General features: G+C 51.3%; 1 protein-coding gene across 1 annotated transcript in view; it reads left to right on the forward strand.

Moving 5' to 3' along the window:
• The window catches only part of LOC133350010 (arf-GAP with Rho-GAP domain, ANK repeat and PH domain-containing protein 1-like), a 99675-nt gene extending 78095 nt beyond the window's left edge, over window positions 1–21580 (forward strand). Inside the window, 23 exon segments of the mRNA XM_061563959.1 lie at window positions 1672–1871; window positions 2604–2689; window positions 3160–3342; window positions 4098–4272; window positions 4549–4680; window positions 4878–5022; window positions 5518–5629; window positions 6021–6264; window positions 7131–7194; window positions 7841–8004; window positions 8354–8614; window positions 10808–10913; window positions 11820–11967; window positions 12421–12501; window positions 13877–13951; window positions 14720–14834; window positions 15321–15424; window positions 15426–15450; window positions 16117–16259; window positions 16440–16522; window positions 16953–16988; window positions 17753–17816; window positions 18711–21580. Coding sequence (XP_061419943.1) covers window positions 1672–1871; window positions 2604–2689; window positions 3160–3342; window positions 4098–4272; window positions 4549–4680; window positions 4878–5022; window positions 5518–5629; window positions 6021–6264; window positions 7131–7194; window positions 7841–8004; window positions 8354–8614; window positions 10808–10913; window positions 11820–11967; window positions 12421–12501; window positions 13877–13951; window positions 14720–14834; window positions 15321–15424; window positions 15426–15450; window positions 16117–16259; window positions 16440–16522; window positions 16953–16988; window positions 17753–17816; window positions 18711–18878 — 2914 coding nt within the window. The 3' untranslated portion in view covers window positions 18879–21580.
• Window positions 21581–22282: the final 702 nt, after the last annotated feature.

Consider the following 22282-nt stretch of genomic DNA (forward strand, 5'->3'; position numbering starts at 1 on the left):
GGCTACTTAGCAACATCGCCACTCCCGCAGACTGCATCCCTTTGGGATAGCCGTGCGATAAGAATGGTGTCACTACCAAATGTACTTCTTTTTCAGGAGGGTTCTGCTGCTGCGTTGGGTTTTATATTTTAAGATGTTTTCAGCCAATTACGTAAGAAGTTTTTTAAAAATATTCCGCACCTCCGATCAGCACGGTTGGCTACGTATGGTGCGAAAGAAGTTCAACGTACATACGCACGTACAATTAACCGTGGTTGTTTATTACACATGTGGGGAGGAAACCGGAGCACCCGGAGTAAACTCACGCGTGCGAGCGGGAAACACTCTGTCCCCGAACGGGCGGACGCAGATGGCGATTAGTCCACTTGCTGTACTGCCTTCTCCTGGAGAGCCAGGGCGTAGCACCTAGGTGCTCACAGGAAGGGAGATTCACAACATTTGTGAGATGATCCGCCAACCCTCGCTGGCTCCACAGTGCTGGATTACAGGCGTACACCACCGGACGTAAATTAGTTGGTGTTTCGATTTAAAGCTTTCGTGACTGCAGGGATTCATCTTCCTGGTTCTTTCGGTAAAGTCACGAAGAAGGGAAATAATAAAATAATAAAAATAAAACATTATAAATTAAAATATAACATAATAAATATGCTAAATTCCTCTTGATATGCAAATTATTTTGTCAAGGCGCTCTCCCCCTTCCAACCCAGCTTAAATATACGCTCCAAGCGTGGTGGTGTTTCATTTAGACGCTGTCTCCCCGACAGACCTGGTCTTCACCTGAGGACGGCTGCTTGCATTGTGGCCGAAACGTCGTGAGAATTTTATTTTATTATGTTTAATTTTTATTATTTTATTACTTCCCTTCTACGTGACTTTACCGAAAGAACCAAGAAGATAGTTGGTGTTGTCCATCTGTTTGTACCGGAGGTGAGGGAAACAATATCTTTCTTACAGATGATTTAATACTAAACTAAAAAAAAATTATTTTAACAGATAAGACCCACTGAGCTACGTAGCTCTTTTTCAGAAGCGACCTGGCCACAAATGATAGCCCAATGAAGTGGCTTATCATGTGTAAATTTATAGGAGCCCAATACTCTAAACGCATGTTTCTAAATGTGGAGGGAATAATCCACACGGCCACGGGGAGAGAAACACGAAAACTCCCATATACAGGCGTCATGGTCGGAATCGAACGCACGACCTCTTGTATACCAGGCGAGGGAGATAACATCTCGCCACCACAGTGACACCTATAGCACAACACGCTGTGGCTATTCGGGACATGACCCCGACGGATCTTTTTTTTTTACAACGATCAGCCTCTGCATAAACGCTTAGCACCGAGATTAAACCGAGTTCTCGGGTGTAGAGGGTTGATGGTCTTAGCTCGCTTACAAATGATTGCATATGAAGCTGTTTTATATATAGATATCTGTAATTCCACAGAGTCAGTAGATTTATTTATATGGTTTGTGCGGTCACATAGCCTTGCAGTCACGTGTTCGCCACTCTTCGCAGAAGTTTACGGTTCGAAATCTCGCGGCCAACCTGGTAACAGTCGTTATACACCGCATGCCGCCTGATTCACGGCAGACGCTAACAATCCCCTGACCTCATTCGCAAGAGCAGACCGACTAACAGAAACGTGACGCGATGGTACCGACGCAGCTTCACGGTGGACGTGGAGGCGGACAAGGAGGAGTGGATGGAGGCGCTGCGCGAGAGCACCGCCGAGGCCCTGTCGACCCACGACATCGCCGACCGCATCTGGGCCCTCCCGGCAAACCGCCTCTGCGCTGACTGCGGCGCCGCCAAGCCCGCGTGGGCCTCCATCAACCTGTGCGTCGTCATCTGCAAGCTGTGCGCGGGTGAGCACGCGCGCGGGCAGCGGAGAGGCGTTGCGATCGCGCAAGGAATCATGCAGCCGTGAGGGGCGGGGGGCAGCGGTGGAGGGCGATGTTTGGTTTTGTGACGTATCATGGGTTGAGTGATTCAGCTCCTCCGGCAGTTCGATGGATCATTGTGATTAAATGGACTTTCTGACCCGCCCCTACTTGACATCCGTGAAAAAGAGCTTCATAGCTCATCGGATTCCTCCAGTATAAATGAAGATTCCGATTATGATGTAGTCTAAAGGTCCAGGTGACTGCCTAATGATGGTGGAAGAGCCGCCATCATTGTAACATTAAAACTAGAACAACCTGATTAAACTGGAGGATTATTGTCACCTGATCGGAGGGGCGGTGGGCGAGGTCACAATACTGTTTGGGACATCACTCACCGCTGATGCTTTGCTTGGTCAGGAATCAAATGGAATCGAACCCGGGTCGCCGGATTCGTAGCGCAGTGTGTGAACTAATCTACCTCTGCTCCTCTTTAGAGCAAGGCTAAATACATTAGTTAGGATGTGCAAAGAAGAAGATCAATTGCCCGAAACGTTACCTGTTATATATTCATTAATGAGTATGGATATATTGATCTTTAATGTTAAATAAGCATCTTGTGTATTCATTCCAACCCTCCACCCGCTGTTCAAGGTGAGCAGCAGTATTGGAAGTGGAGTTGCCTGACAGTGCACCTGCCCCTCTCTCCTCCCGCAGGCCAGCACCGAGCCTTGGGGCCTAACATCTCCAAGGTGCGGAGCCTCAAAATGGACAAGAAGATCTGGACGGACGATTTGATCGAGGCAAGCGTGGTTGTTTTCTCACTTGATTTTGTAATAATCTTCACCGTATTGTTCTGTATCTCATACATGGTAGCTATCGTGACTGACTTGATCGATTATGTCAATTATATGTATACTTTAGAAGGGTTATAATTTACCGCACACACAAAAAAAAACATCATGTAAATAAATATTTTAAATTTGGTTAGGTATTGAATTTATCTATATACTGCTCCAAGAATTTTCTAGACAGACGAACAGACAGAGCAAATCCATCCTCGAGTCTGAGCCAGTTTTGCAACAGACTGTAAATTGTTATTCCAAAGAGCTTAGTGTGCGCGCTCTGCTCGCGTGCGTGATGGACCTGACTCACACGCGTGTGCACCAACAAATATTCAGGCTTACTAACTCATCAACACTGTGTCGACTTCGTTTGAAAAGCATAAAAACATTGCTCCCTGTCCCCGCCGCTGCGCTGTGCGCCGCCACAGCTCTTTGTCCAAATCGGGAACGAGCGGGTGAACGAGTTCTGGGCCGCAAACGTCCCTCCCAGCGAGGAGATCGACCCCGCCTCGATGCCCAATGAGCGCCGGGAATTCGTCGTCGCCAAGTACCGCAGCGGGAAATACCGGCGCTACCACGAATTCTTCGGAGACCAGGCCGAGCTCAACCGGGTGAGCAGAGCTCGCTCCACAGAGCCAAGTGGAACGTTGCCGAGATTGCGTGACGATCACCTGCTCCGTCGTCGTCATCGTACAAATATTTGATATATTTAACGGTAAAGTCACGTAGGTAAAAAGAAATAATGACATAAAAATAATAGAAATAAAATTATAAATCACGACGTTTGGGAGGCAACACAAGTCTCCGTCATCAGGTGGGACCGTCACAGCCAGATTTACTGTAACAAGTGACGGTCCCACCTGATGACGGAGACTTGTGTTGCCTCCGAAACGTCGTGATTTATAATTTTATTTCTATTATTATTTCAATTATTTTTATTTTATTATTTCTTTTTACCTACGTGACTTTACCGAAAAAACCTAAGAGTATGAATCCTTGCAGTGACGAAAGCTTCAAATCTAGAATATTTAACGGTGTTATTGACCTTAGACTTCCAAGAGCAGAGGGTAGTAGATTGCTGATCAGAATGACATTTAAATAAATCAATGATGATTATATAATGATAAAGAGGTGGGCAGCAGAGGGGCGGTGATGATGATGATGATGATCATTCAAATCATCATCACTGCCCTCTGCTGTTCACCAGTGATAATGATCATCATCATCATCATTATCACTGCCCTCTGCTGCCCACCACGTAGCCCGATATCCAAGTGATCTGTTGCCTGCGCGAGCATCAAGGCCGGTGACCTCTGAACTCGCCGCGACGGGACCTCTGTGGGTTTGACGCGTGGCGGGCCCGCAGGCGCTGTGCTCGGCGGTGGTGACCTCGGACTTGCTGGAGAGCATGGCGCTGGTGTTCTGCGGCGCCGACGTCACCGGCGCTCCGGGGTGCAGCCCGGACGACGACCCGCTCCTCCTGGCCGAGCAGGCCGGCCAGAAGCTACAGCTGCAGATGCTGCTGCACAACCGTAACCTGGGTGCGCGCGCACACAGACAAAGACAAAGATCCCCCGTATAGCCTTAATGGACTTTTGGGGCAAGTGCTGTTAGCAAGCACCTATGAAGGTCGGCCCGCCACACTAGGAGGTGGGTGGCCAACACCACGCCCGGCCGGGAACCTGTAAATCGATATATATATACTGCTGATGGTTTTGTCACGGGTGTTATAATCCCGCTTAGCTGGGCACACACCTCCTCTGAGCTGCTGCCATTGTTGACTTAGTGTTTGCGCGCTGCCCCCTGCCGTCCTGCAGACACGAACAAGCCGGAGCCCGTGGTTGGCAACCGCTCCATCGCGCACACCTCCGGGACTCCCTTCTGCACGGGATACCTGCACAAGGCGTCGACTTCCAGCAAGGCCGTGACGGAGCCGCGCGCCAGGGACGGTGAGGAAACTGGGGGCCAGTGGCCGCGAGCCGGCGTTTCGCCGCTCATTTGGAGACTGTTTCGCGGTTCGAACCCCCCAGGTGACCGCCCTGCTTAGCACAAGGAATGCGCGCCGTCCGCTTCGCAGTGGACGTTCAAGCGCTCTTTGTGACGGTCGCGACGCGTTTCCTGTGCCGTGTTGTCGGCGGGCGCGCAGACTTCAGCCGCCGGCGCTGCGTTCTCGAGGCCGGGGTCCTGAGCTACTTCGACAGCGACCGCAGCGTGGCGCCCAGCGGCAAGATCGACCTTCAGACCCTGAGCTGCCTCGCGCTCACCTCCCCCGACTCGGACGTGCGGCACGGGTGAGCCGGCGACGACCCGGGCACGGCGGGTGCCACCTCCGTTCAGGTCGACCCGTTCGCCGATTGCCCTTAAAATGTCCCGATGCAGGAGGCTCCTGAAAAAGAATACTGAGAGAGCCGGTGATGCCCTGCAGCTAAGGTTGTGCGCCTCGTCAATGTGATCCAACTCTATATAAATTTGAGTGTTCGGTTTTGTTGCTATTACTCGTTTGGAAACTGGCCAAATTGGTCGATCGAAAACCAGGCACCAACTGGATAAGCTTTCTCGACCGAGGAGCTGACGTCATACGCTATGCGCATGCCTCAACCACCCCCCTCCCCGTGACGTCATTATGCGTGACGTCATCTCGACTCTACGCGGCTCCAGCGGTAACGCGATTACCACCGGTTAAATCCTTCCGAGGACAAAACGCACGGTTGGAAAACGTTGCGGAACTCGTGCGTGCGCAGAGTGGTGTTGAGCTTTGCGCGCCCCGCGGCCGGTCTGCCCTGCAGGTTCCCGTACACGATGGAGCTGTACGCGCGGCAGGGCGACTCCGAGAAGGTCTACCTCTTCGGCACGGACAGCGAGGAGATGAGCAAGGAGTGGAGCACGGCCGTCATGCAGGTTCGTCGCCCCAGGCCCGGTCAAGTAAAGTCCCTCCCGGGGCCCCCGGGGCCTCCCGTGGCACCACCAGACAGACCGCCCACCCCCCAGAGATGGCCAGGTGGCCAGGGTCGGAGAGGCTAACCAATCCTGGATTTGAACTTTGGTTTCAGTCGCCCGTTATTAAACCATGCTCTCAAGTGCAATGAGTTGACATCTTACTACTCCGTCCCATCCCATCCTCTACGCCCCCAGTCTCTACCATCCCTCTTTGTGCCTCCCTCGCCCTGTGGCCAGTCTCGGGCCTTACCTGGTAAAATATTAAATAAAAATCATAGTTGGTAAATATACACACACACACGCACGATGTAGCGTCATCAATACGGAGAGTCGCCGTGCGTGTCGCGAGCAGGCGTTCGTTTCGGTGGCGGAGCTGGGCGCCGGCGGGCTCATGCCGCTGGGCTTGGAGCGCGTGGGCCGCGCCAGCCTGCGGGATGGCTGCGCTCGCGAGGCTCGTCAGGGCTGGCTGGCGCTCGCCGGCCCCTGCCTGCACTTCCGCGCTGAGCCCACGCTCAGCGACGGAAAGACGACGGCGCTGGCGCCGCTGCGGCCATCGCCCATCGAGACGCTGCAGCTGAACAAGCTCCAGGAGCTGGGTGAGCGCTCGCTGCCCCGACCGCGCAAAACGGTTCATCACCAACCACCGTCGCCATCACCGCCATTATCGCCATCGCCATCACCACCATCATCACTATCATCATCATCACCATCATCATCATCATCGATTGATTGGTGATTTCGAAAAGTGTATTGGTTTAGCCATGTTTGTTTGTTGTGGTTTTGCACACAGCGTTGGTGTACGGCGATTTTTTTTCTGCAATATTTTGCTGTCTTTTCTTGGATTTTCTGTTTGCACTTAGTCACATATTCACTTTAAGATTTTTTTTGTTCATGTTTTTGTTTTTTGTTTGTTGCGGTTGCACCCGATTCAAGAGCCGAATGGCTCACAGGGCTACACCTAATAAATGAACTTGAACTTGAACACGGAGCGTGTAAAAACACATCTGACTAGTAAGAATGGTTTATCGAAATGAAGTTACGTTTGTAATGTCGTCTCCAATTCCATCCCGAGGGCTCCATCCAAGATGCCTCATAAAGGATATCATCATCTTGGGGCGTGATCGTGCAAAAGCCATCGTGTGCATTGGAGGCAAGGGTCGGTGGGTTACGTAGATGTGTGAGATGGTACTGCCACAAGTGGATCTGGGAACCCATCTATGCGGACATTTGATTGTTATCTCATACACAAGCAAAACACTCATTATGGGAATTGAACCAAATATTCAAAATTAGGACCCTTTCTGCAAAAGGGTGTTGGGGCTCGGTGAAATAAATAATTATAAATTTATTATATATTGCTCCGTATTGCTCCCTTGACTATATATATAAAAAAACATTTGTGCTTTGTGTGTATGTTTAACAATGTACATTTTGAACCCCTTTGTCTTCCCGCCACCACCAGGCTTAGCCAACCCCGCGGAACGCAACGGGCAAAAGGAGGTTTTACTTCTGCGGGAAAAAAGACGGTAGGGCGCTGTGCTGTTGATGTTAGCCTGCTTCACCGCCCACAGATAAACAGTAGCTCTGACACGTTTGGTATTGACACCGACACGGGGTGTCAGCGATGAAGCATCGCGAAGCAAACACGTCTGCTCGTATCTCACCACCGCCATCGTCATCCTCAGCCGCGATCGACCCGTTGCTGGGTCAAGGCCGCTCCACGTGGGGTTTCTCCATACACCCCCTGTTTCCTCCCACAACCCATTAATTGGAATTTGGCTAAACATTCCAATGCCGAGGTAAAGGCGCAGCCCTGCAATTGCTGGTTCACGCCACTGCTGGCGGAAGGGCCTCCGCTGGACGGAGCTCTTCTACGCTGGTTTACACTTCTTGGAAGAGTTGAGATTACCCACACTTTACCCCACCACACCCGACCTCGCCAATGGGTTGCGCCCATTTTGTACCGCTGGGTGGACAGAGGCGGAGGAATTTACGAAACTTGCACCGTTGGTTTCAACTGCCGCACCGGGAGATTGAGCGACACCCACCGCCTCTGCTGACCGTTACGCCGCGGCAGCCATCCACCCTCGTCGCACGTACCATAACCCCCCGCCTGCTTTGTGCACTTGTGTGCGTACGCGTGACCGCGCTTACTCGCGCGTGCGCGTGCAGGACGCTGTACCTGCAATGCGGCGGCCGTGCCGACTTCGCGGGGTGGCACGCGGCCGTGCGGAGGGGGGCGGCGGGCCGTGGGGGGGCGCTCTCCACGCAGCAACTCACGGACGCCGACGTCCCCGTCACGGTCGACACCTGCATCGCCTTCATCACGCAGCACGGTGAGCGCCCGGGGGAGGCCCAGCGCCGAGCCAGGACCGGGCACAGCTCGGCGGGGGGAGGCCGCCGGCTCGTTTTTCCACCGCGGAAGCCGAGCCGTGCCGCTTCACGTCACGGTGAACGGGGCGAGACGCTGCCGCCCGAGCGCCGACGTGGTCAACATCGCCACAAAGGCGGCCGGGCGCGGTGCCGTCCACCCGCCCCCTCCGTGTGCCGTGCCGTCACTTCGTAGGCGCCGCTCGCTTACAGCGCTTGCCCCAGAGACTCTGTCGAGGCTGCACAGGCGGCGGATGTTTGTCTCCATTGAGCGCCCGAAACCTGACCATGCGCGCGTGTCCGCTCGTGCTCTAGGCCTGGCGTGGGAGGGCGTGTACCGCAAGGCGGGCGTGGGCTCTCGCGTGTCGGCGCTGCTGGCGGCGTTCCGCGAGGACGCGCGGAGCGTCCAGCCGCGCGCCGGCGAGACGCAGCTGGATGACGTCGCGACGGTGCTGAGGCGCTTCCTGCGCGAGAGCGACGACGCCGTGGTGCCGTGCGCGGCGCGCTCGCGATGGGTGGACGCCGCCGGTACCCGCCTTGCCGTGATGCTCCACAAGCAGCTTCGTCTCTTTAAAAGTCGGGCTACTAACCCTGCGCTAACACTACCCCCTAACCCTGCACTAACACTACCCCCTAACACTGCACTAACCCTAGCCCCTAACCCTGCGCTAACACTACCCCCTAACCCTTCACTAACACTACCCCCTAACCCTGCACTAACCCTAGCCCCTAACCCTGCACTAACACTACCCCCTAACCCTGCACTAACACTACCCCCTAACCCTGCACTAACCCTACCCCCTAACCCTGCACTAACCCTACGCCCTAACCCTGCACTAACACTACCCCCTAACCCTGCACTAACACTACCCCCTAACCCTGCACTAACACTACCCCCTAACCCTGCACTAACACTACCCCCTAACACTGCACTAACCCTAGCCCCTAACCCTGCACTAACACTACCCCCTAACCCTGCACTAACACTACCCCCTAACCCTGCACTAACACTACCCCCTAACCCTGCACTAACACTACCCCCTAACCCTGCACTAACACTACCCCCTAACCCTGCACTAACACGACCCCCTAACCCTGCACTAACACTACCCCCTAACCCTGCACTAACACTACCCCCTAACCCTGCACTAACACTACCTTCTAACCCTGCACTAACACTGCCCCCTAACCCTGCACTAACACTGCCCCCTAACCCTGCACTAACACTACCTTCTAACCCTGCACTAACACTACCCCCTAACCCTGCACTAACACTGCCCCCTAACCCTGCACTAACACTGCCCCCTAACCCTGCACTAACACTACCCCCTAACCCTGCACTAACACTACCCCCTAACCCTGCACTAACACGACCCCCTAACCCTGCACTAACACTACCCCCTAACCCTGCACTAACACTACCCCCTAACCCTGCACTAACACTACCTTCTAACCCTGCACTAACACTACCCCCTAACCCTGCACTAACACTACCCCCTAACCCTGCACTAACACTACCTTCTAACCCTGCACTAACACTGCCCCCTAACCCTGCACTAACACTGCCCCCTAACCCTGCACTAACACTGCCCCCTAACACTGCACTAACACTGCCCCCTAACCCTGCACTAACACTGCCCCCTAACACTGCACTAACACTACCCCCTAACACTTACCCTATCCCCTAACACTGACTAGCCCCACCACTACCCCCTAACACCACGCTAACCCTCATGTTAACTACTAACGTCGCATTGACCCTTCCCTGGAACACGATGCTCACATTAGTGTTGGGTCGCGCTGAGCAGAGATGCATCACCAAGCATCTCGAGAAAGAAAAAAATGTGTTTGTCAGAAATGAGGACATTAAACTGTCAATTTAATTTGACATTTAATTCGGTCAGCGATATGTTCTCGTCGACCTTTTTTGGGCCGCACGTATTGCTGGGAAAGTTCTCCTGCCCTGGCCCACCTCACCCGGGTGGCAAACCGACCAACTCCGATTATAACGCGGGCAACGCCACTTTTCAACCACGTGGAGTTGTCTTTCATCTTACCTCAACTTGGGGAATAGATCAGGACAACTTGGGTGCACTTGAGTTGCCTTTGTATTATAGGACTCAATTTCCACCGCCCCTCCCCCCCTTCCCCTGTAATTGAAAGCAAAAGTTGTGGGTGCGTCTGATATTTCGCTAGGTGTGCGTGTGTGCCTTTGTAACCACGTTGTGTAAACGTTGTTTCAACGTTATGAACGTAATTGATTCTCGGCACAAATTTGTGGTGCGTCTTACTTTCCGTAGCGGCTAATAATACAGAGAACACCGTAATAATTAACGCACGAACCGTTTAAGCATAGCTTTAAGAGTTCTCCTGCTCGTGCGTATGGCAATACGTTCAGCAGCCGAACGCCAATGTCGAGGTCTGATAGCCACGAAAGGGCTTCAGGAGAGAGTTCGTGGAGTTTTGCTATTCCTGCATTGACGGAGCACAGATGGCAGTGGTTTACTACGATGCGGTCCGCAGTTTGGGTTGCATGGCCACAGTCTCACTCCCGTGGCTCGTTATTCATTTTCCACAATTGAAGGTGTTTGTGTGCACATCGTGATTGGCACGTTCTGTTTACGTGACAAACCTTACTAATTGGCTGTGTCGGGTGGTGGCAGTTTCAACGACACATTTTTTATTCACGCGATCTACCCCAAGAACCTCACATCGTAATTATTTGCGCTGGCTCGGGACGACCCTGACAATGTCTTTTCGCTCCCCCAGGGAATACGGACCTTCAGACCAGAGTCGCCAAGTACGGCTCACTGCTGCAGGACTTGCCGAGCGTCAACCGTGCCACCCTCACTGCGCTCGTTGAACATCTGCATAGGTGGGTGGGGCCGCCGCCAGTGCGTTTCACCGTCGTCATCGTAGTTGTCGTCATTTTCATCGGTTACGCTGGGGGGCAAATATTTGGCGGTGCGAAAGGGTGTGCCACCAAAATTTACCAAACCACCATTCACCACCGCAGCCATCACCATTGCACTAAGATTGTGATTGCGCAATGTCACTGGGGCGATTGCGCAGTTGCAGTCATAGTGATTGCCAGAACCACGTGGTCACATGCCCCCGTTGATTTTGGTGTCAACGTCAGCATTGCCATTGCCATAATCAGACAGCCCTGGTGACGCCGGGACACAAAGGTTGGTGGACAAAACACAACTGAGTGAAAATCCAAGACTTGTTATGCTGCAACTTGGCCAGGAGACGGCAGGACACAATGTGGGTTCATGAACCCATCTGTGCGAACCTTTGTCCACTTGTGTGCATGGGTTTTCTCCTTTTAAACTGGTTACCTCCGACAAGCAGAACACTCTTCAAAAATAATGAATAAATATAAAATTATCGCATTTATCATTAAGACTGAATTATTACAGAAAATGTATAGACTGATGATTCCGGCAATGGTCCGTAATTTGAGAAGTTAAAATATGAGATGAATTTTGCCATGATGCCCACTTCTGACCACCACGTCGCCACCTACTGTAACAACCAGCTGTGCACAGTGGTCACCCGTGGATGCGCTATCCAGACTCAACTCTGCTTAGTGGCGAAATACGGCGGGTGCATTCCGGCTGATTTAACCATTGGCATTTAGACGGGGATATTTCAAATGCTCGTAATTGGTATCAATCTGGATTTTAACGCAGCATCTGAAATTCAGTCTCCTTCTGTACACGGCGCTTTCAAAACTGATGTTACGTGTGTGTGACGTTGACGCCACGTGGCTCCACAGCGTGCAACTCTACTCCGTCATCAACCACATGACGGCACAGAACCTGGCCATCGTGTTCGCTCCGTCCATCTTCCACTCGGACGGTGACAGTTCGAGCGAGGCGGCACTGCTCGAGGAGCTCATCACGAACTACGCGGCCGTCTTCGAGGTGCCCGCTCCCTCCCACGCCCCCTCGCTCGCCCACCCTCTCAATCGCCCACTCGCCCACCCTCTCACTCGCTCATCCACCCGCGCGCTCACCCACCCTCTCCCTCACTCACTCCCTCACTAGGATTTTTCGATGGGTCCTCCGTTTTTTCCCTCATTTTAAAAACATGCGTTTAGAGTATTTGGCTGCTATGAATTTCCACATATCATTTGTGGCGAGGTCGCTTCTGAAAAGAGCAATATAGCTCAGTGGGCCTTACCTGGTAAAATAAAAAATAGTTTAAAGTTTCATTTTTAGTTTCACGCTCGATCACATTCCCCACTCGCACAGTGTCTCCCTCCTGAAGCCCGTTTTGCGAAACAACATTAATTGTAAAGAAAATGCCGATGATGAAGTTGATGACGACGACGAGAATGAACGTGTTGTTCTCCGCTGCCATCTCCGACTGAACAGGTGTCGCAGGAACAGCTGATGCAGAGGAAGAAGGAGACAGACTACATTGTCCACAAATTCAGCGGCACGGCCTTCAAGCAGGTGCGAGCCCACCCCTGTGCACTTAACCAGGCCCAAGCAGTGGTGAAAGCGGCCACAGGAATCCGCTGCTTCCATCGTACGGTGGGGTAGTTGACCAGAAATACTTAGAAGACTGTCTAAAAAGGAAATACATATGATAGGCAATGTTTCTTAATAGCTCATGAAGAAGCGCCATTGCTAGAAATTTCGCCTATAATATGTATTTTTCGTTTCAAGGCCACAATGTCATGGACGAAAGTGTGCTTGCGCACCACTGCCAATGCAGTGTCACTGGACAAGTGGTTTTGCAATGCTTAGATGTTCACATCGAGGTTTGTGAGGAAGTGGACAGCTTCGCGAGTAGCCTGGTGAACATCTGAAACGCTGCCGGAGAACGATCGAAGTGGGCCAGTGGCGTGTCCTGCTTGTACGCGGTTTGAGGACGCTGACCGCATTTGCCCCTGTGGGTTGTTATCGATGTCCGTCGGTGTAAGAGGTTGCCGCGTCTGCCGTGCGATGTTCTGACGCTGTCCGAGACATATCGCGGCTGTCTGCGGGGTAAACTGAAACTGGGATGTTCACACCCCGCGGGAGTAATGGTGCGTCACTCTCCCCACCACCCGCCCCCCGACACTTCTCGTCACCGCCGTAAAACGTGATCGTCGACCCTCGACCCTGAAACGCTATCCCACGAATTTGGTTGCGGTCACGGTAACGTTTTGCCCAGATTGTTCGTGTGTTTTCACGTGTAAGTTTGTTGCTCGGGGCTAATGTTTAGTCGCCGCAGCGATGGCGGCAGAGGTTTCACGCACTGCGCTATGTACCCGGTGGCCCGAGTCTGATTTTAGAGTGGTAACTAGCGTCAGCGGTGAACTGTATCTCAACCGGTTCCAGGGTACTCCCCTTCGCCAGCTGGCCTTGCGTAGCGAAGTATCGTCAAAAATGTTCACGTCTGACACGGCTTGAGAAGGCCTTCGTACAGCAGTAGACTGGCAAAGGGCTGTAAATTATTATTAACTATACTCTTTGGTTTTTTCGGTAAAGTCGCGTAGGTGAAGATAGAATAAAATAAAAATCACGACGTTTCGGGCGCAACACAAGCGTCCGTCATCAGGTGGGGACAACCACAGCGACAAAACACACTTCAACGATTGTGTTGTCGTGATTTAATTTATTTTCTTTTATTTTCACCTACGTGACTTTACCGAAAGAACCAAAGAGTATGGATCCTTGCAGTCACGAAAACTTCAAATCTAGTATTATTAGCTACATGAAATGTTCTGTTAAGGTCATTATCAACAGAAACCTGAGACGCGGGATCGCTAGCTTTCGACAGTACTGTTCCTCGGGGAGATGGAGGTTTGATTAATTTCTCTTTTCTATGTTTGTGTTGCAGCAGGCTCCAGCAGGTGACATGATCATTGAGGTTTACTTCCAGAAGAAGGACACTGACTGCAACCTCGGTTTGAAGGTGAGATACCAAGCAACTGGGGGGAGCGATAAGCAACGCGAGATCTGCATCTGTGTTTTTAACCGAGGTCAAATAAAATGGGAAAATAAGATCCGGAGTTACGTCGTGGATTAAAAAGCGACGGCGGTTAAAATATTTTTAAGAAGCTACTCAGTACAAAAAGGTTCATGGATACACATGTGGTGGCCGACGATATGAATAGCGGTGACGAAACTTGGATGTTGTAAAATAAAAAAATTAAAAATTCCAAAGTCCACTTGGGTCACGTGGAGCACTGCATCTCCGTGGTTTAGTGGATCGTGTGCTGCAGCACATTAAATAGATCTACTGAAATGTCTTCCAAGTAATTGAAGATATCCCGCTGTTAGTGATGTGTTCCTAAATCGTTGATTCATCCAATTAACTGAGAATCAAGGCTAGATGCTACATTTCGGACCATCTGAAATATTTTTTTGTTTCTAATTGATTCAAAGGTACGAGGTCCCAGGAAGTGGTATTATTCTCATCGCATCACTGCCTTTGCTTTCTCCTCAAAAAGTGACGTCACGTGACATTGGGCGATGCCACGATTGTTAGCGAGATGACAATTTCAATCACTGTACTTTGCAAGTGATAAAAAAAAATAAGAAAAAGATCCGAAAATGGTTCTTAAAAATCCAAAAAGTTTTTTTTTTTAAATCCAAAACTCATCGCTACACACTACATCTGCCAGTCGGCTCTACGAGAGGGGCCATGCCGAACACTGAACCCATTGCCGCCTGTGTGCAGGTGTCGGCGTTCATGACGGCGGAGGAGCTGACGTGCGAGGTCCTGGAACGCCGGGGCATCTCCCCCGAGCAGGGGCCCTGGGATGTGTTCGAGGTGGTCAGCAACGGAGAGCTGGGTACCGCTCGCTCGCACGCACGCACCGTCGGGTGACCATCGCAGCACCGCCACACAGCATCCCGCGAATACTCATATAGTGGTGGATCCAAGGAGGGATCCCATCGAACAAAGACAGTCGCCGCATCGCGCGGTTTCAGACGCGCTTCTGCGCCCGTCTGGAACACTCCTCCTCCCGATATTAGGAAGCCACTGGAGTTATGCACTTTTAAATCTAGAGTGAAAACTAATTTTTATTAGAACTGCTTTTTCGTGTTTAGTTTGTTGTCTTTCTCCCGCACCTTCAGTTGGCACGGTTGGCTACGTACGGTGCGAAAGAAGTTCAACATACGTACATACATAAACCCCTCATCGAGACTCCAAAAATTGTTATTTTAGTGATATTGCCAGAGAAAATACATTAAACAGATTGTTGATTTGGTGTTTTTTTATGTCAGGCCCGATCTAAAAATCTTGTGTTTGCGTGCGTGCGGTCACCGCTCGGCAGAGCGTCCTCTGCACTACCGGGAAAAGGTTCTGGACTTGGTGCTGCAGTGGTGCAACAGCCCGGACTTCCAGACCAACTACCTGCTCGTCAGGCCGCATCCCGCAGCGCACGCACATGCAGCGGCACCTGGGTGAGAACGCCACACCACGTGACACCAGCACACGGCGTCACCGCATCGGCCACGCCGCACGGACACACCACACGATCGTCGCCACACGACCATACCACGTGGTCTCACCGTGGGCAGGTGGCTGAACCCCGGATTCAAACCCAGGATCTCAGGAGTGTTGGCTCAGTGCCTCTGACACCAGTCTGGAACGCTCTTCATTCCGGTAATAGGAAGCCACTGGAGCTATGCGTTTTTAAATCATCTATATTGAAAACTTACTTCTTGAGAACTGCCTTCTTGTGTTTAGTTCGTTGTCCTTCCCCCGTACCTTTGATTAGCACGGTTGACTACGTGCGGTCCGAAGGAAGTTCAACATACATATTTAGACAAATTGGAACCGCGAAATGGATGCCACCTCAGGTCGTACCTGAGAAGTGAAATATTTGGTATGGAGCTCATGGACTAATAGGCACCCATGATGAGAAAACCAATCACTCACAGATATTCACCATCTCAACACACGTACGTACTTATGACACAGTATGAGCCCGCTGAGTCTATAAACATGATTTTAAGTATGGATTGCCACTCAGTTCCAAATAATTCTCCCTACCTCCGTTGACTGACGTTTGTGTTAATTCTCGGTTGGGGTGATGGTGGTGGCGGCGGTGACGGTGGCGCCAACAGCAAACCGCAAGGTGGACACGTGGCACGGGCTCCTGCGGTTCCGCGAGGAGGGCGGCTGGATGAGCGACTTCCGGGTGTCTCGTTTCCAGGAGAAGTACTTCATGTTCATGGGGCACAAGCTGGTCATGTACAAGGACACGCGGGTACGCAGGCGCGCTCAAGCTTTCTACGGCGCGTAGCCGCCCATGCGCCGCGTGTGCCGTGCCCGCACACTTGGCCCATCCAGGGGCACGTGGGAAAAGTCGGTCGGGTGCGTCTGTGTGTTCGCAAATGAACGCTGCGTTGTTTTCAGACTCTGACCGCATTACCCGTGTTCACTGCAGACCAATAAAGGGGAGAAGGAATGGAACATCAGCTCCTTGAAGATTTACATGGGAATGAAGAAACGGCTAAAGCCTCCGACCGAGTGAGTTACAAACAGCATCATCATTATCAGTCGTGGCCTGTCCACTGCTGGCTGAAAGCCTCACTGAGCTGCCACTGTCGCTCATGGTCTTGCGATGCAGCAATCTCACCAGTTGCTGCACATGAGCTGATGGTCATCCCTTCATCCGCACCTCCGATTAGCACGGTTGGCTACGAACGGTGCGAATAAAGTTCAACAAACATACGTGCATTGAGAAGCGCTCTCTGAGCGCGTTCGCTCCTTTGAATGCCACTCGGTCGTTAGTCTCGACCACCGGCCATCGTCCCTTCAGGCCACGACTTCACCCATCGTGATGTGTGTATGCGACATGACATTAGGTGTGTGTGTGCGTGTTTACATGCATGTCTGCTGAGGTGTTCGCTACTGTACATTGCTTTCTTACCCTTCCTCTCTGTGTTTGTTTCAATAGGCATTGCTTCACGATTTTTCAAGGCAAGCAGCAATGGTACGACACGCAAAGCGCTCAGTACCGCCGACGCACGTCACACTTTTTAAACATCAACCATTGAATCACAAGGGGAGGTGAGGGGCACATTATTCCACGCCTACATGCCATGTAGTAACATCTCGCAACCCCAGTGGGGCAATGCCTGTTGCACCTTTACAATGGTGCATGGACAGCCCGTTTGTCAATCCGCTGCTGGATGAGGGCCTCCCTATGCCATACAGTCACTGAGGGTTTTTTGACCATACCTCAACATGCCTCCTTAGGGCAGGTCAGAGGTCGCAATCGGGTACCCGATACCCATACCCTACCCGATACCCGGCTACTCGTACCCGGCCGGGTACGGGTACGGGTAGCCGTTTGCGACCCTGGTGCAGCCGGGTATGGGTACGGGTAGGCCGTGAGTCACTGGTGAGTAACTGTTTGTCACTAATTTCGGGTAGGGTACGGGTACGGGTAGGGAACGGGTACCCGTACCCAGCCGGGTACGGATACGGGTACCCATTTGCGACCCTGATACGGCCGGGTATGGGTACGGGTAAGGAATCAAAACCCGTTTGCGACCTCTGGGGCAGGTTGGTGAAGGTGGATTTTGGCTACACTGCCCGCAACGCCTTCCTGCTCACGTTGTATAGCCTGGTGGTGGCCCATCCGATCACTGTCAACGCTCAAACCTCCTTGGCCTCCGAGGTGTGATGGGATCAAGGCACATTGCAGGTGTTTTGGTCTGTTTAATTTTTTTGTTTCTCTGCCGCCACCCACAGGTACCTGTGCTGTGATAAGGAGGCGGACATGCGCGAGCTGTACGCGAGCATCCTCCACCTGCAGGTGAGGTGTGCCGAGAGGATCGGGAGTTGCGTAGTTTATCAGTCGCAGGCACCAAAGGACGAGGTGAAGCTCCTCATGAGATCTGATCTACGATTAGCGCGCTTGGCTACGTACGGTGCGAAAAAGGTTCAACGTACATATGTACGTACGGAATCTCGTTCGGTGCAAAACAAGGGTGGGAAGACTTTTCCTTACCATGCTCAAGAAATAGGACTTTCATATACCCTTGGTTACACTGATGAGCCAAATAATGATGATGGTGATATTATTGAAAACTACAGTGATGCGGTAGTGATAACAACATTAATAATATACAGCCCTTTGTAAAATCTTTCCATACCATGTCGGTCAAGACAGTTCTGTAACCATACTTCACCAGACTGATCAGTGCGGGTTCATGAAATTGGAGCTCAGCACATGTTTCAGATGTATGTATGTTGAACTTCTTTCACACCGTACGTAGCCAACCGTGCTAATCGGAGGTGCGGGGGAAGGACAACAAACTAAACACAAAACTTTATTTATCGCCACTAATATTAGTCATGGCCGGGAACTGAACTCGGATCACTGGGTTTGCAGTGCATGCACTCACAATAATGACCATGGCAGTATATAAAACTATAATGACGACGATGATGATTGTGGTGGTGGTGGTCGTGGCGGTGCTAATGATGTAGGCAGCACAGGTGGTGCATCAGCCAGTCATCTCAGTCAGTCGACCCGTGGCACCTGGATCTGCCCCGTGACATCCTGCCAGCGGGCGTTCGACACTTCACGTGGTAGCCTCAACGTGCATGTAGCCTGGCACAAGCGCCGTGGTGACGTCACCGCCACTTAGCGGCGAATGACGGTTGTTGTTGTTGTTGCTAATGACAATTTCCGACGATCTCACAGCACAACGGGGACGTGTGGCCCGTCGGGCGTTCGACGGAGGCGCAGAAATCGGCAGACGAGCGAGGGCAGTCCACCCTGCGGAGACTCGGGGGCCTCTCGCTCATCCCCCTCTGCGGCTCCGAGGCCGACATTCGCCGCAGCGTGGCACCCTTTTACGAGGACGGCTGATAGCCTCCCTGAAGAGTCGATAGCCGCAAAACAAAAAAAAACTCTAACTTCGCCCAAACAACTCGCTCAGCGGTTCCCTCTCCCACGCTCCGCGGTGCTGGCCAGCCGCCCGCGGTAGGAGGAACGTTCCAAACATTTTACGATTTGACCTGCGCGGCGAGACGAGACGAAGACGCTGCCCACGAGCAAACTTGTGGTCGGAGAGAACCGGGTTTTTTCATGTGAAGGCAGCTTGCTGCCCTCTGCTGGAGCCAGCCGTTGGTGTCTCATCGGATGCCCGTGTTGCGGTGCGGCAACCGTGAAGCCGAGCCAAGGACGACAGCGGCAGGCCCCATCGCAAGCGGCGTGCCACGTGCGCGTACCTCTTCGCCGGTCCGCCACGCTCCGCCGACTCGCGGACAGGGCGGACGGACGTTCAAACACTAAAAAGATCCCGCTCGTCCGTGGAGCAGCGTCCGCTAACCACGAGTGGCAACCACTGCAGTGTTAATAAGGCTTTAGGATGGATAAGCTGTGAAGGTGGAAGAATGCAGGCGGCTTCCTTCGTCCACCTATTTTTTTTTATTTCCCGAACAACGTTTATTTAGAGCAGTCGATCTGCCGCCGTACGTCTCTCGACCCACCGCATCCCGCGCCGTGAACGGTGGCGGGCGTGGAAGGGGGTGCAGCGCGTCCGATGAACAGTCGGGGGGGAGCTCCACGTTGAAGTTGCGGCCACCGTGCGAATTCTTCGCAAATTGTTCTCTTCCGAGGGAACGTCGCGAGTGGGACAAAACATTGCAGAGCAGTGACCCCAATGTTGTTGTGAGTGTTTAAAACGCAACCTGACCACTGAAGTTGCTGTAAAATCGCTATGGGGGGGCGGGGGGGTGGTGAGAAATAAGTGTGGGGTTTTTGGAGAGGCTGTGTGTATGTGCAATCCTTGTTTGTGTGTGTTTTGTTTTTATCATGGGAAGCCTACCAAGATAAGCAGTTCATGAAGGGAAAGAAATACCCACCCACATTAATGGGTGGAGTAGCGGCAAGCCCATCCCTTTGCAACAACAATTATTTGAATTACATCGTCCGTGTAAGTAAAAAAATATATTCGTCTAATATCTTTGCCTTTAATTTCCATGATTTCAATCGTGGAGTCCATTTATATGATGCGTAATGACGGCTTATTAACATTACAATACAGTGTTATTATTGGCACTTTTCAACATGTTTTAAAGTGTATATAGTTAAAAATATATATTTATAGTTGTTTAATACTCTACTTAAAAAAAAAGAACCCCAAAAGTGCCTTAAGATTACTCTTGAAAGTTTTTTTTATTAAACCCTTGTAAAAAGAAGCGGGGGCATCTACCTGTCGTCCGGACGTGAGGCTCGCCAAAGGTGCTTTTGTGAGCATCACCGTCTGCAAGGCGGCTCTACCACCAGCACGTTCACGTTTGAACAGTTAGGTCGAATTTGGTCACGTGTAAGGAAACTGCACTGGAAAACCCAAAAGTAATGCCACCAAAAGGGCCCCAACTTCGAGCCTGTACTAGCTTAAAGGATTCATTTCTATTTAAAGCTTTCGTGACTGCAGGGATTCATCTTCTTGGTTCTTTCGGTAAAGTCACGTAGGTGGAGAACAGGTCTGTCTTCTCGACAGCCCTGTTCTCCACCTGAGGACGGCTGCTTGCGTTGTGGCCAAAACGTCGTGAGAATTATTTTATTTTGTTTTATTTTTACTATTTTATTATTTCCATCCTACGTGACTTTACCGAAAGAACCAAGAAGAGGATTCATTTCTTTTTTGTATAACACGAAGAGTCTCAATCCCGACCATCATAACGTCGACTTGTTTGGGTTTTAGCAAGGGTTAAGCATTTTAAACACACGGCAGGATTCCATAGGAGTAGGATCCGTGACAGGTTTGGTAACGACACGTGGTCTGATTGGAATCTCCAAGTGCCATTCTGTTGTGTACCCATCGGTGTCAAAAATTTACGTTCGAACACAGTGAATAATAAAGGTAACTGTGTTATACTTGCATACGTGTGTATTTTGAAGTTTACATTCGCCATTTACTGTTCAGGTAATTTTTATTATTGTATGTAAAAAAATACTACTAATTTAAAGCATTCATCAGATTGCTACGATATAACTCTATGTTCAGCTTTCAATTGTTTTATTTGGGGAAAGATGTCTCCCCGTGCGCGTTTCTGTACCGCATTTCCTACGCAAATACTGTACAAGTTGAAACGAAAGCGGTTCGCTACTTCTTCGTAGTTCCTTGCGAGCTGTCGTTGTGCTGTAGTATTTACTGTGTCTTGAACAAAATAAACAGAGATCCAAGTCGAAATCAAAGAACGGACGATGACGAAATGTTGTGTTTTGGCCGGCGTCATTCTAAAAGGTCGCGACAAAAGCAAGAGATCACACGTCACCTGCTTGGCACTTTTACCATTAAGATATTCTTCAATATCGGCCGCCTATGAGGGTGTTGTCCACCTGGCCCTGGGCAGCACTTCATCACCTGCGGGTGGGGCTCACCTTTACTTCTTGGCGACATGCTCATCACAGCATTCTGGGTGAATTAAGTACCTCGTATGATCAGTCAAGATGGCACATAGGCAGTGTGGGGGCAGGCAAATCGAAACCCGTCCAGTTTATCCCTGGGCCATAATGAAGCACACCAAAGAGAGGAGCTAGCTTTTGGTCCTGTGAAGCTGCTAAAAGGTCTGTCTAGCTTATCTTGTTGATAATAGCAAGTGGAACAGGAAGGATAAGGACATCATGTGGATGTTATGGATGTGTGTGTGGAGATGGCCATACATGCAGTCCTCGACTTATGAATAACCGACTTATGCACTTACGAACAAACTTCCATAAAATAATTATTTAAAAAAAGTTTTTATTGTATTTCAATAAGAGCCCGGTACAGAGCACGAACCGCGACGCAGGGAGGGGGGTACAGAAACTACGCGGATATAGGTCCCAAACTCTGTGCTCCTGGGTTTAGAGGGAGGAGATTGGGCTCACTGCCCCACCAAAATGGGGACCGCCTTCGTGGTATATCTACTCCTAAGGAGGGGGGGGGAATTTATTTTCTAAACATCTGACATGCGAACTTGCACTTGTGAACCAAACCGTGCAACTATTTTGTACAGATATGTAGTATCCTCCTTCCTCCCGGCGTGTGTGTGCGCGTGGTATGCGGCACACACACTCAGTCGGAAACGAGGTCGTCGCAAGAGGCATCGTCTCTCTATTCTCTTGTTCACGCCACCAACTCCAGCTTCCTCTCTCACGACCACGCTGCCGTACGACCCGGCCCGGACACAACCCTGTCCACGTTGCACCGACGGCGTTGACCGAAACAGCCAACTACTGTCCGGCCGCGCAATGATCGGGCGAAGGCGGCGGCGGCGACG

This window comes from Lethenteron reissneri, chromosome 32 (genome assembly GCF_015708825.2).
Source record: "Lethenteron reissneri isolate LAM-NWPU_2019-01 chromosome 32, ASM1570882v1, whole genome shotgun sequence".
In the NCBI taxonomy this organism is placed as follows: domain Eukaryota; kingdom Metazoa; phylum Chordata; class Hyperoartia; order Petromyzontiformes; family Petromyzontidae; genus Lethenteron; species Lethenteron reissneri.